The sequence below is a fragment of the Cucurbita maxima genome, unplaced genomic scaffold (genome assembly GCF_002738345.1).
Source record: "Cucurbita maxima cultivar Rimu unplaced genomic scaffold, Cmax_1.0 Cma_Scf00028, whole genome shotgun sequence".
Classification (NCBI taxonomy): Eukaryota; Viridiplantae; Streptophyta; class Magnoliopsida; order Cucurbitales; family Cucurbitaceae; genus Cucurbita; species Cucurbita maxima.
This window is the reverse complement of record NW_019272044.1, coordinates 1,564,453-1,577,957: the sequence shown is the minus strand read 5'-3', so window position 1 is coordinate 1,577,957 and position 13,505 is coordinate 1,564,453. Positions and strand designations below refer to the sequence as shown.

Here is a 13,505-nt window from a genome sequence, read left to right as displayed (position 1 = left end):
TACGACCTTTTTTATTTTGATTCAATACAATTAGGGGGAAAATCGTACCATTCCCTATCGAGACAAGAGAAAGTCTCAATGAATCCACTCTGGACACATACCTCTTATGTTTTTAGTCGGGAATCATGTTCTTATTTCAAAAAAATTCAAAATATCAGCAACTACTATATTGATTCACAACGTATTGTTATCTCTCAACTATAATCTACAAACATAAACATGGTTGAAGTTGTCTAGCGGGGAAATCAAGAAATGTAGGGGATCGTACCAACGTCAAATATCAAGGACTTTTGCAACCATGAAATCAAGAAATGTGTTCCTACGCCGATACCGTCATCAAATTACATCTAAAATCAATCGAGGAGAATAACTCTTACACCATCATCAATGGTGTACAATGAAAGCAACATTGGTGCGAGAGAGGAACGAAGCATTCCTTAGGGTGTAAAAGCCTCTCCCAAATAGATGCGTTTTAAAACATAAGATTGAAGGCGATACATAATGAGCCAAGCGGACGATATCTACTGGCAGTGGACTTGAGCTGTTACAAATGGTACTAGAATCAGACACCTAGCGGTGTGCAAGCATGACATTGAGTCCCCAACGGGATGGATTGTGAGGTCTGGAGAGAGAAACAAAACATTTCTTAGCATGTGAAAACCTCTCCCTAATAGACACGTTTTAAAACGTGATGATAACGGCAATACATAACGAGCCAAAGTAGACTCGCAATGGCTCAACAGAGAATACCCAAGGCATCATACATAGAATTTGTTGAGATCTCAAATGATAAAAAATAGAATTGGGAAGGTGTATATTATCATTGATATTCATACTCTTTAAATATGATACAAGAAATACAAATGAGAAAAATATAAAATAATTAAATAAAATAAAATATACTCTAAATCAAATCATAAATGGAAGATTATATCGATATAATATCAGATATATTCCATAAATAATATATGTCGAACACATTCGCAACCAGTCAAGAAGATAAACATAAACAGCTACAGATATGAGAAAGGAACAGAAATGCAGACAAGATTGGTCAAAAAAGTGAGACGATCATTTTAAATATCAATATGATGAATGAAGTAGTTACCTTCAACCACAAATTCTCCATTTATCCATCTGGTATTCTGGATTCTTTTCCAAAGCACACTCGGGATGGAGATCGAAATCGCACCTCTTGCAACAATACGACCATACACGTCCTTCCTTTTCACATCCATCGCACACGTATCCTTTTCGAGACGTAAGCGAAAGAAGATGTCCTTCATGGAGTACATGCTTAACATTCTGAGGCAAATTCCATGTCATCAACTCAGTTTCCGACTTCAACTCTTCAGCTCGACTGGTACTGAAAGGATAAGCCTTAGCGCCATAAATTGAAACGAGTTGTGTAGCATCATTCGTAACCGTGCGCCCATCCGCTCCGATACATATAAGCACTGGGATACTTTCCATTTGGACCTTGAATTTTCGCCTTATCAATGCTTTCCTTTGGTCACCAAAGGGAATGGCTAACCACGGCATTCGAGATAATAGTTTTTCGAACGATACTTCGTCCTTGTCGCACGAGATGAAGATCACTTCCAGATTACCCTTCTTCTTCTTAATATTGTGATGTGTTTCAATGAGTTTTGGCAGAAATGCACGACATGGTGGGCACCAATCTGCTGAGAAGTAGATGAGGATGTTCTTCCCCACCAGACTTGACACCGGTACCTGAAGAATCAAACAATTTAGTTATTTATGCACCTATTGTAACGGCCCAGGCTCACCGCTAGCAGATATTGTTCTCTTCGGGCTTTCCCTCAAGATTTTTAAAACATGTCTAGGTTTCCACGCCCTTATAGAGGGTATTTCATTCTCCTCCCCAATCAATGTGGGATATCACAATCCACCCTCCACCCCCTTCAGGGCCCAGTGTCCTTGCTGACACTTGTTCCTTTCTCCCATTGACATGGGAACCCCCCTTAGGAGCCCAACGTCCTTACTGGCACACTGCCTAGTGTCTATCCCCTTTGGGGAACAGCCTCCTCGCTGGCACATTGCTTAGTGTCTGGCTCTGATACCATTTATTACGGTCCAGGCCCTCTGCTAGCCGATGTTGTCCTCTTTGGGATTTCCCTTTCGGGCTTCCCCTCAAGGTTTTAAAAACGCATCTACTAGGGAGAGGTTTCCACACCGTTATAAAGGGTGTTTCGTTCTCCTCCCCAACCAATGTGGGATATCAAACCTATAACCAAAAATGCTTTGATACCCAGTTCTTGTAGCGGAATACTACAACCAAATGTTCTGATACCCAATTGCTATAACAAAAGCAGAAGCAAGATCGATCACACTCACACACCTGCAAACAGAAATTAAACAAAAATGCACAAAGATTTACATGGTTTGTAGAGAAGAAATTCTCCTATATCCACGAGTGGTAGCCAATCACTATAACCAAAGTGTTTACTTTATCTAAATGAAAACCATATTAAATTTAAAATAAAACTCGAACCTTGGTTCCATTGTTCTCGATGACAAAATCACGATCCCCCGAAACCAAGACCGACTCCAACGTTTGAGCTTCCTCTTTTTCCTTTTCAAGCTTTGCAAGCTCAGCAAACCTTTCCTTCGTGAAAGGATATGCCAGAAAACCGTGTTCTTCGACGACATTAACAACATTGGACTGAAGAGTTCTTCCATCTCGTCCAATTATAACCAAGGTCGGTAGCGTCGAAATCTCGAAATATCGAACCAGCTTATCACATCTCTTATCTATGAAAGGTAATGCAAGCCAAGGAATATTTCTTAAACCTTGTTTAAATAATTCTTCATCTTGATCAAGTGATATCAGCACAATTTCAAATCTCTCCCCTTTTGCTTTCAGTTTCTCATAAGCATCCACAAGCTTTGGTGTAAAAGCCATACATCGTTCATATGAAAACATTGAAAAGTACAGACCCACTACCTTCCCTTCAAGCTTAGTGACAGGTACCTTGCAAGTAAGAAACAAGTTAAAACGAGTTTAAAAGAGTAATGATGAGCAAAATCATTGGAACTCACTTTCTCCTCCTTAGATGATATTACAAAATCACGTGAAGAAGAGACCATGATGGATCTCAAGGACTGTTCTCTTCTAGCCATGGCCTCATGGCTCGCCAATTGAGCGATTCGATCTGGGGTAAAAGGATACGCCTTGGCTCCGTATTCTCGTACGAAATCGACTCCGCTATCAGTAGAGAGTTCCCATTTGTTATCAAGGATTATGAGATGGGGTATTCCACTCACTTGGAACAAGCTATCCAAGCGATCCCTTCTCTCTGAATCAGAAAATGGGATAGCAAGCCATGGCATCTTAGAGAAATACTCATTGAAAGACTTCTCATCATCATCAGCTGACACAAAAATGATCTCAAATTTGCCTTTAGAAGATAGCTCATTGTATGCTTCCACCAAAGAAGGGGTGAATCTTTGACATGGGCCACACCATGCTGCTGAAAAATACAACCCCAGATTCTTCCCCTTTAGCATCTCAATATCAACCTGCAGGGTTCAAGATTAAGCTAGTATGTGACTATTCAAACCATTTTTGTTATATTAAACACCAGAACCTCCTCTCTGTTGTGTGTGTTAGGGAGAGGTTTCCCCTTATGAAGAATGTTTCCTTCTCCTCTCTAATCGATGTGGGATCTCACAATCCACCTCATTGGGGGCCAGAGTTCTCATTGGCACACCGTCCTTGGCTCTGATACCATTTATAACAGCCTGAGACCATGGTGTTAAGAATCATGACTCTCCACAATAATATGATACTATTCACTTTGAGCATAAGCTCTCGTGACTTTGCTTTGGGCTTCCCAAAAGACCTCGTACCGATGGAGATGTATTCCTTACTTATAAACCCGTGATCATCCTCTAAATTAGCCAATGTGAGGCTCCCTCCCAACAATCCACAGTCCTCAACACACGGCTAGCAGATATTGTCCGGTCTAACCCGTTACGTATCGCCGTCAGCCTCATGGTTTTAAAATGTGTCTACTATGGAGAGGGTCTAGCCCTACTCTGATCAGTGTTTCGCACCGTCTAGTAACTTGGCTCTAATACTATTTTTAACAGCTCAAGCCCTCCACTAGTAGATATTGTCTTCTTTGGACTTTCCCGTCTAAGCTTCTCCTTAAGGTTTTAAAACGCGTATGCTAGGGAGAGGGGAACGGAACATTCCTTATAAGGGGAAACCTCTCCAACTGATGGGATAGGGAGAGGTTTCCCTTGGAATGCTTCATTCCCCTCTCCAACTAATGTGGGATCTCACAATCCACCCCATTAGGGGCTAGCGTCCTTACTAGCACACCGTCCAGTGTCTAGCTCTAATACCATTTGTAACTAGCAAATATTGTTTGCTACCTTTTACGTATTGCCGTCAGCCTCACGGTTTTAAAACACGCCTACTATGGAGAGGGTCTAGCCCTACTCCGACCAGTGTCTTGCATCGTCCGGTAACTTGGCTCTGATATCATTTGTAACAGCCCAAGCTTATCACTAGCAAATATTGTCCTCTTTGGGCTTTCCCTTCTAGACTTCCCCCTCAAGATTTTTAAAATGCGTCTACTAGAAAGAGGTTTCTAATCGACTTGAGACAAAACATACAATACACCAGAAGAAAATTGACAAAGGGTTCCAGTTCCAGTTCCAGTCCTGATACTTTTTCTAACTAAAAATTTAGCAAAATCTGTTTAAATGACTAGTTCTAAAGGACAAGAGTAAGAGGAAGAGGCTAGAATCGGCGCAATTTAGAAAGCAAGAAATCCAAAATGAAAAACGCGCGAAAACATGTGGATCAATAATGAATCGAATAATCGATTGGAGTACCTTGTCGCCATTGTTGCGGAGGAGGAAGTCCCCATACTCTGAGTGAAGACCATGAGCAGCGACGCCTCCGAGACCGTCGTGTTCGTCAACGTTCATTATTTTCTTCTTCAATTCGAAGTAATTTAGCGAACCACAGATTAAGGACTGATTCAAACAAACATAAAGCATTTCTAATTATTTATGGATTAATTTAAGACAACTTAATCAAATCTATGATTAAAATATTGAGGTGGGTATATAATTTTAAAAACTGTAGGTATATAATATATATTGAAGTCAGGATAAAGATGTTCAATAGGTTAAGTTTTCTGTCAGTTCTTTTAAAATATATATATATATATATATATATATATATATATATATATATATATATATATATATATATATATATATATATATATATATGTGGCGAGGTCAAAATCGGTGTCGGTGTCGAGGATGGTAACAGAAACAAGAATATAATATCCGTCTTCAAACTCCCTCTTAGATAAGAGAGAGAAATCTCTCCTCACTCTCTCTTATATTCCTCCAGATTCGTGGCGAATACCTCTCGATTGAATGATTTACAAATGTATCAATTGTATTGATATTTTAATCATTTACACTTTGTTATTAAAAAAAGTATCGACTCACCGTTTCCATATACAGTAGAACAAGGATGAGGGATCAAATCTTAGACGTTATAGGAGAGAGCTAATGACAATTAAAGAGCTACTCTAGCAATCGGGGTGCACGAATTTAGGGTTGGGTCGGAAAAATCTTTCGGACCAATTTGACCTAAGTAACTCAAATAAAGTTCGCAACCTAACTCAACCCAACATCTCTATTTTCGAATTGGGTTTGGTTAGGTTGTCGGGATAAATCATACTTATCTACAATATTTGTTGCATTTATAACAAAAATCTCGTAAAGTTCAAATATCAAACATTTACCAGTCATAACACAACACTAACATCTGTCATAAACTGTCATGAACTTTTTAAGAGTAAGATAGTGTTGGATTACGAACACTTCTATCTAATAATATATTTCTCTTCCCGGGTAATCTTGAGACAGGTAAATTTAAATAAATTTGAAATTAAATAAAATTAAAATTAATTTTTGTATAGATAATTGAAGCTAATGCTAACAATATTATTTTAATAAATTTAATGGTAATTAAAATATATTAGTAAATTACATCTTCCATGTTTAAAAAAAAAATAAATTAATAAGAATCTTAATTTTATTTTATTCTTTTTTTATTATTGGTTTTCACTTTCAATCTTCGTGTTTATCATATAGCTATACGAATATGTTCGTGTCATGAGTTATATTAATCAATAATAATATATATTATATCGTTTTTGTGAAATCTCATATTAGTTGGAGAGGAGAACGAAGCATTTCTTATAAAGGTGTGAAAACCTCTCTCTAGAAACGCGTTTTAAAAGCATAAGGTTGACGATGATATATAATTGGCCAAAATGGACAAACTATTACAAATATTATCAGAGTTAGACATTGGTCGGTGTGTCAACGAGAACGTAGGGCCCCAAGGAATTGATTGTGTAAGGGTGTGGGAACCTCTGACTGACGCGTTTTTAAAACTGTGAGGTTGTGGACAATATGTTTTTTCTTATATTCATTCTCATATTTCAACGTTAGTGATTGAATTTAAACCTAATATTATTTAGACATGTCAATGATTTTCTCTCGATCTATTTTAAGACTTGTTCTATTTCTATGTCTAAGAGCACTTAGTTCATCGATAACGAAAGGTTGAACTTTAAACTCGAGTTGAAAAAGAGGATTAGATTGAAGAGTTTGATGGGACTAGGAAAGAGGGGTGGATTATGGAGCTAGGGGCAGATCGGATTGAAGGTTTGTCCATGAACAAACCTCGGTTGAGATTATTAGTAGAGAAAAAATTGCTTGCCTACTTGGCCCGAACAAATAAGTGGTTGTGTAAATGAGTTGTGCGGAATTATATCTTATATTTTTAAATTAAAAAGAATAGAAGCCCCTAGTGCAATAAAATAAAATAAAACATAAAGTCATTAAAATCTCTTATTTTATTATAGGTACATATAGAAAAAAAAAATAAATTAAATAGGGGTTGAAAAATTAAAAGTCAACTAGTAGAGTTGACATTACATTATCAAGAGAAAGTGTCAAAAGCTAAGACAAGTTCAATGGAAGAAATAATAATAATAATAATAATAATAATTGTCATTTCAGATAGAAATTAAATAATAATATTTGATTTAGAATTTAATGAAATTTAACATTATTTCACAGCTTGGACATATTGTTTTCATATTTAAATTAATTTAGAATTTTCATAGTAAATATAAATTAAACTTTTAATTACTTAATATTCTATATGGTTAAAGATATAACATTATTTTTGAAAGTTCATAAGTATTTTTTTATAAAATGTATTATTAACAATTCCGTCACAATATTAATGATAAAATGTTAAATGTGATTTTCAAAGTATTTGAAAAAATTTAAAGGTAAAACTCAATATTTTTTAAACACTTTTGTTTACGAATATTTTTAAATAAAATATTTACAATTTTCATTTAAAATTAATGGTAATTTTTTTTTTTAATTTCGAGTATTATTGAAATTTTTGAAAATTAAAAGTATTTTCGAAACATATTTAAAAGTTTAAGAATATTTTTTATACAAAATATTAACCAGTTAATTGTATTATATAGATATATAATATTAATTTGAGGGTATTATTGAAATTTTTAAAAATTAAAAGGTATTTTTGAAACATTTTTAAGAATATTTTTAAAACAAAATATTAACCATTTCTATTTAAAATTAAAGGTTAATTGTATTTTATATATATATATATATATATATATATATATTTATTTGTAATGGTGTAGTTGACCATTATTTTTATTTATTTATTTAGGAGTCCGCCTTCGGTTTTGGAATAATGTGTAAAAATAATCTTAATAAATAAAGAAGTACACATTAGTTTAAAAACTATTTTCATTTTTATTAGAGAAATATATTATTAATAAAATGACATTTAAGTAATTAATATAGTGCAACACAAAAAAAATATTCAAAATATACTAAAAAACATACTTTTAATTAATATCACTAAGTTGTATGAAAAATGTTATGAAAATTTCTTTATTTAATATTTTCAACCCATTAATTTTAGATAAAATAATTTAAAAGGTTTACCTTTTGTTTAATTTTTATTTATTAATAAATATATTATAAATAATATGGCTTAAATTTGAGGTTTTTAATTTATTTTTGAGTGAATAATTAGTATCAGACCAATTAAATACAATTAATTTTTCACTCAGATGATAATAATAATATAATAATAAAGTTTATTTAATATAATTTCTTTCACCAATTTAAATTATATATAACTTATCTAGTTCATTTCCTTTTGGTTTGTGTATATGTTTTTTTGTTAAAGTGTTGTTTTTATGTTTATTTTTTTAATTCTTTTAAATTAAAATAAGTTCTAAATCAATCGTCAACGTTTTGAGTTAAGATATTAACGAAACTTACAATTTTTTTTTTTTTATAATTATTTAGTTTTTAAAAACCAAATTTATAAATAAAGATGTTATTTCTACCCGACCTCATTTTTTATTTAGATGGGAACATTTTTTTTTATGTTACTCGAGTGGGAGACAGAATTATATTCCCTATTTTTATATTAGCTGTTTTTGTCTAACGAGTAATGAGAAACATACGCCAGCCCCTCCTCTGGGGGATTCCTCTTTTTGCTCCTGAGCCGACAGGGTATTAGCAGTCGTTTCCACCTCTGGTTCCCCTCCCAAGGGCAGGTTCTTACGCGTTACTCACCCGTCCGCCACTGGAAACACCACTTCCCGTCCGACTTGCATGTGTTAAGCATACCACCAACGTTCATCCTGAGCCAGGATCGAACTCTCCATGAGATTCATAGTTGCATTACTTATAGCTTCCTTGTTCGTAGACCATTTGTTTCCGTCAACAAATAGAAAAGATTATAATCCATGTCACAGCTCAATTCACCGTCCCATGCCACTTAGTATAAATATATATTTCAACCCATACTATATATATGTCATTTGGCTATATTAAAAAAATAAATTAATTAATTTAATACTCTAATTGTAATAATTAAATAAATGCACATTTTTTCAAAAATGAATCAACGTTAACTTATCTTGGACCGAAAATGGAGAAAGCTTTTTCATCCCGAACATCTCTATTTATAAAATAATTTATTTATAGGAGTATTTTAAAAAATTGAGTAAAGCCTTAAAAAAATTAATAAATCCAATATTTTTCATTACATTAATATAAAATTTGATATTTACATCATTAACTATACACTAAAAAAACTCTTTCAAACAAACCCATATATAACACCAAATTCCACCTTTTCTCTATATTCTTTATATACACCAAATCATATTACCATAAGCAAAGAATCTTTCTCATAAACTAAAACCAATCTCGCTACTCTTTTCTAGTATCGAATCGATCTCGAGCTCGCTCACGAACATGACTTAATCAGTCCTAGATTGTACAGATTCCTCCTCACCATGCTTCCGAGCGTAAACAACACCGCCCCACCAACTCCGACCGTTTGTTCTTCCCTCTCTGTCGCTTGATCACAACTCGACGCAACTTCCTTCACCTTTAACTTACTCAACCCAATCCTTTGTCTGACCGACTCTATGGTCTTTGGATCAGCTGCATTTCCAACCGCATCGGTCACGTAGAATACGTTTCGAGCCATGTCCCTCGCCGTGGAGATCTCGGCCCTCGTTACGTTCAGACCGTTCTCTCGGAACGTCCTCATCACATCTGCTAAAAGGCCTGGCCTGTCCACTGTGCATAGTTCTAGCCTCACACCCTGCATCTCACAATCACAATATAATCAGTTTGGTTCATTTGCAAGAAACAATACCAATCAGTTGCAATGGAGAGTTACCTCAGATGCTCTTCTTTGTATAGCAGCTTGTAAGCATTGAATCACTCGCTGCCTTTCGGGTTCGGAACTAATTGGGGTTCCGTCGCTATGCCTAATGTAGAACTCCTGATAAAACCGAACCGAAAAACGTTCAAGCTCGATTCAAAACATAAAAATGGTTCAGTTTAAACTCATGTAGATATTTATATATACCAGATATGCTCTTTCTTCTGCAGTGTTGATTGTGGCATGAAACACCACATATTCCATGTCTGTCAAGGTGAATATAACATCAAACAATAGTTTCGTTCGATCTTTGCATTGAACGTACACAACCGAGTAACCCCTTTCGGCGCAGTTCTGAACCGTTACACCAGGGGAATCGGCAGCGTTTGACTTCAAGATAGCCTTCCTTTCGTAATCACGGTCAGCAAACATCATTTGATGCAGTCTCCTTTCGGTATGTGTTACTGCCATTGACACCGACGTCTTCGCGCTACGAATGTCATTGTCTCCCTTAAGAACACTCCTTAACCGTGCTACAATGATGTCAATTTTCTGTCGGTCTTCGATGGGGGAACCTGAGTTGCAGTCCTTGACATAGATCAAGGAAGCAATCCTGCCATTGTGAGTCCAAATTTTAGCTTCCACCACATCACACTGCAGATCAGCTAGCACAGCAAACACCTCCGACAGAAGACCAACACGGTCTGTCCCGGTGAGCTCCAACGCCGTGGTGGCACCATTAAACGCTTCATTCCTCCGATAATGGGTCGTCCCGAGCGACTGCCAAATTGAACAAACAAACACCCCCAGATCCAAAAAATGAGTTTCAACCACAACAAACCAGCAAAAGAATGTTCATAAGTTCAATCAACAATCTAAATCACCTGCTCGAGGTAGTGAATCACAGTGTCGTCGGTCAATTTCTCGCCGTTTTGATCAGTAACATGAAACACTACAATGAAATTAAAGAACACAACCATTAAAAAACATTCAAAATGAAGAACAAACAGGCAAAATAAGGCGTTCCTGTTCTAAATCTTACCATCCATGAACCATCGCCCATCTGAAGAAACATAAGCTTTCTTGATCGAGAGGTTAATATCAGTAAGAATCTGTACAGCCTCGAAGAGATTTCCATATCTTCTAGCACTATCAACCTTCAAACAAAATACAGTTTCAGCGACAGAATCAAACACAGTTCCAGATGAACAGAGATGAACAGAGCATTTTAATGGAGATTTTTGTTCTTTGTACCTTCACGAGAGTGGCAGTAGAGCAAGCGCCATTATCAATCACAACCCTAAATCAAGTGAAGAAAGAACAAACAAAAATCATAAGAAATTTCAAGAATCAACAGCCAAATCCATCAAATGGGTTCGAAAATTTCAACAAAAAACAGGGGAGATCGATGAAACAGAGAGTGAAACCTGGGTGTGTTCATCCTAATAACAAGCTTTTCGTATTCATCAAGACAAGAAGGCCACTCCATCTCCATCATCATCTTCAAAACCCAAAACCCACCAAGAAAAACCAAAAAAAACGCAGAAAAAAACGATCGAAACAAAGAATCGACAGAGAAAAATAGGGTTCTAAACACGTTCTGTTTCTGTAAATCCCTTTTCTCGTCGCTTGGATCTTTAAATCTCTACCCGCTCTCTTTAGCAACAACATTTATGATTATATAATATATCCTATCAAATCTTCAATATCCTTTTTATTTCCCTTTTTATTTCCCTCTCAGATTTTTTTTTTTTTCTCTCTTACCTTTTGGCGATTTACTGTTACTCTCAGTTGAATCGTTTTTGGAGCTGAGAAGTCGAACCCGTGATGTTAATTTTTTAGCCTGACCGGACTTTCTTAATTTTTTAATTTTGTATTTAATATTTAACAATAAATTCAAAATTTTAAAAAAATTAATATATTTCTACCCTCAATTATTATATTAATATATTTAAAGGTTACAGCTCAAAATTTAAATTTTACTGCAAGACAACTTTGATTTTATTGGTGGGAGTTTGGCCAATGGAACTAGCCGGAATGTCCAGCAAGGATGCCACGTAAGATACTGACGTGTAGCTTTGCTTGCAATTGACTCGATAGTATTCGCCGAGCTACCACCAAGAGAAAAGGTGAGTTGTTCGATCCAGCTGGCAGGTGGGTCCCACCTTCCTGATTTACAATTCCTTCCGTTTTCTTTTGCCGACCAAAATTATGCCACCGCACGTGCGACATGCTTAAAATTTTGAAGTTTTTTTCCTTAATTATTAGTAATAAATCTAAATATTTATTAAAAAATTTTAATTAAATAATTTATGCTTAAATTGATAAACATTTATTGCTCGAGGAGGGCAAATGAGTAAATTTGAATCAAAAGGGCAACTTAGTAAATAAAGGATGTAGTAGATGAGTGACGTGGTTAGTGGAAAGCACGCTTGCTTGGGAGAACAAACCATCTCTTCCACCTAATCAATTCAAATATATTCAATTATAAAAAATAAAAAAAAAATCAATTATGCTGTCTTTTTTAATTATTTTCATTAAATTACATTTATAAGAATATGAAAATTCAATGTTTTAAACTTTATTTCATAATCATTTAAGGATAATAAGCATGATTCAAATAATAATTAGGTTAATAAAGTATCCTAAGTTTATAATATTAATATTAATTAATATGGGTTGAGTCTATAGATGCTATAAATCTTAATAAGCTCATTAAATAGTGTAAATGTAACTATTATTAATTTTAATTTATTACCCATGTGGTAATAAATTAGATTACATTAATTCCAATAAATATTGTTCCAAAACTAAATATATTTATGGCTTAAAGTAAATGAAAATTGAATTTCAATAAGTTGGTTATATAAATAATGCAAGTGGGAAATAAATTCCCATGTATTAATGATTAACCACTTTATTTATTATATATTATAATTAATTAATAGAATAAAAAGGAACAAATTCGTACATATTAGGATAAAAGAAAAGCTGATATGTTTTTGATAACGGTGCGCAGCAAAATAAAAATAAAAAATAAAAATAATAAAGAATTCTGTTAATTATCTTTTTGCACTATAAAGTATTCAATTTAGAATATAAAAAAATTAAATAAATATTTAATCTCTAAATTTTTTAGATTTTAAAATTCTTTTAATGTTATTTTAATAAAATTTTAAATTTGATAAGACACAAAATGTTAGATTTATTAGACAAACATTTTAAAAAAATTTAAATTTTGGGATAATCAAAATTTAAAATTTTAGTAATTTATTAAATACGAATATACAAAATTATTATTTAGCCTTTATTTAAAGAAAAAAAAAAGGGCAGTGGAGGGGCCCACAGGGGTGGCATTGTCTGAAAATCACGTGGAAAGCATGTCAGAAATCACGTTCCTGAGTTGGCGGCTAATTTTCCCTCCACCGCTTATGACGTGGCGCTACTGCAAAAAGCTGTCTCCTTCAATTCACGACAGTTGACAGTTAAAACTGTTTTAAATAATTATAAAAATAGTAATAATAATAACAATATATATTCATTTTAATTCTAAATTATTTAATTCTTATCTAAAATTATAATTTAAATTAACACGTAATAATTAGAATATATAATTTATAAGAAATTTTTTTAGAGTTGAATTATAAATAAAAAATAAATAATAAAAGAATTAAAAAAAAAAAAAAAAAAAAAA

General features: G+C 34.0%; 2 protein-coding genes across 3 annotated transcripts; both read right to left on the bottom strand.

Moving 5' to 3' along the window:
• Positions 1-152: 152 nt before the first annotated feature.
• LOC111500274 (probable nucleoredoxin 1) lies at positions 153-5,024 on the bottom strand. 2 transcript variants are annotated; one of them, XM_023151989.1, is made up of 5 exons: positions 4,870-5,024; positions 3,064-3,543; positions 2,516-2,995; positions 1,109-1,734; positions 153-347 (listed from the first exon to the last, which is right to left on the bottom strand). In XM_023151989.1, the coding sequence occupies exons 1-4, from the start codon at positions 4,963-4,965 to the stop codon at positions 1,111-1,113; spliced, it is 1,680 nt and encodes a 559-aa protein (XP_023007757.1). In that variant the 5' UTR covers positions 4,966-5,024; the 3' UTR covers positions 153-347; positions 1,109-1,110. The 2 variants fall into 2 exon arrangements, with proteins under 2 accessions (XP_023007757.1, XP_023007756.1); XM_023151988.1 differs by lacking the exon at positions 153-347 and adding an exon at positions 355-622.
• Positions 5,025-9,191: 4,167 nt separating this feature from the next.
• LOC111465029 (ACT domain-containing protein ACR8-like) lies at positions 9,192-11,551 on the bottom strand. The gene is made up of 7 exons (XM_023109283.1): positions 11,239-11,551; positions 11,066-11,111; positions 10,854-10,968; positions 10,696-10,763; positions 10,019-10,591; positions 9,827-9,931; positions 9,192-9,748 (listed from the first exon to the last, which is right to left on the bottom strand). Exons 1-7 carry the CDS (start codon positions 11,310-11,312, stop codon positions 9,386-9,388), a joined length of 1,344 nt encoding a protein of 447 aa, XP_022965051.1. The 5' UTR covers positions 11,313-11,551; the 3' UTR covers positions 9,192-9,385.
• Between the last annotated feature and the right edge of the window lie 1,954 nt (positions 11,552-13,505).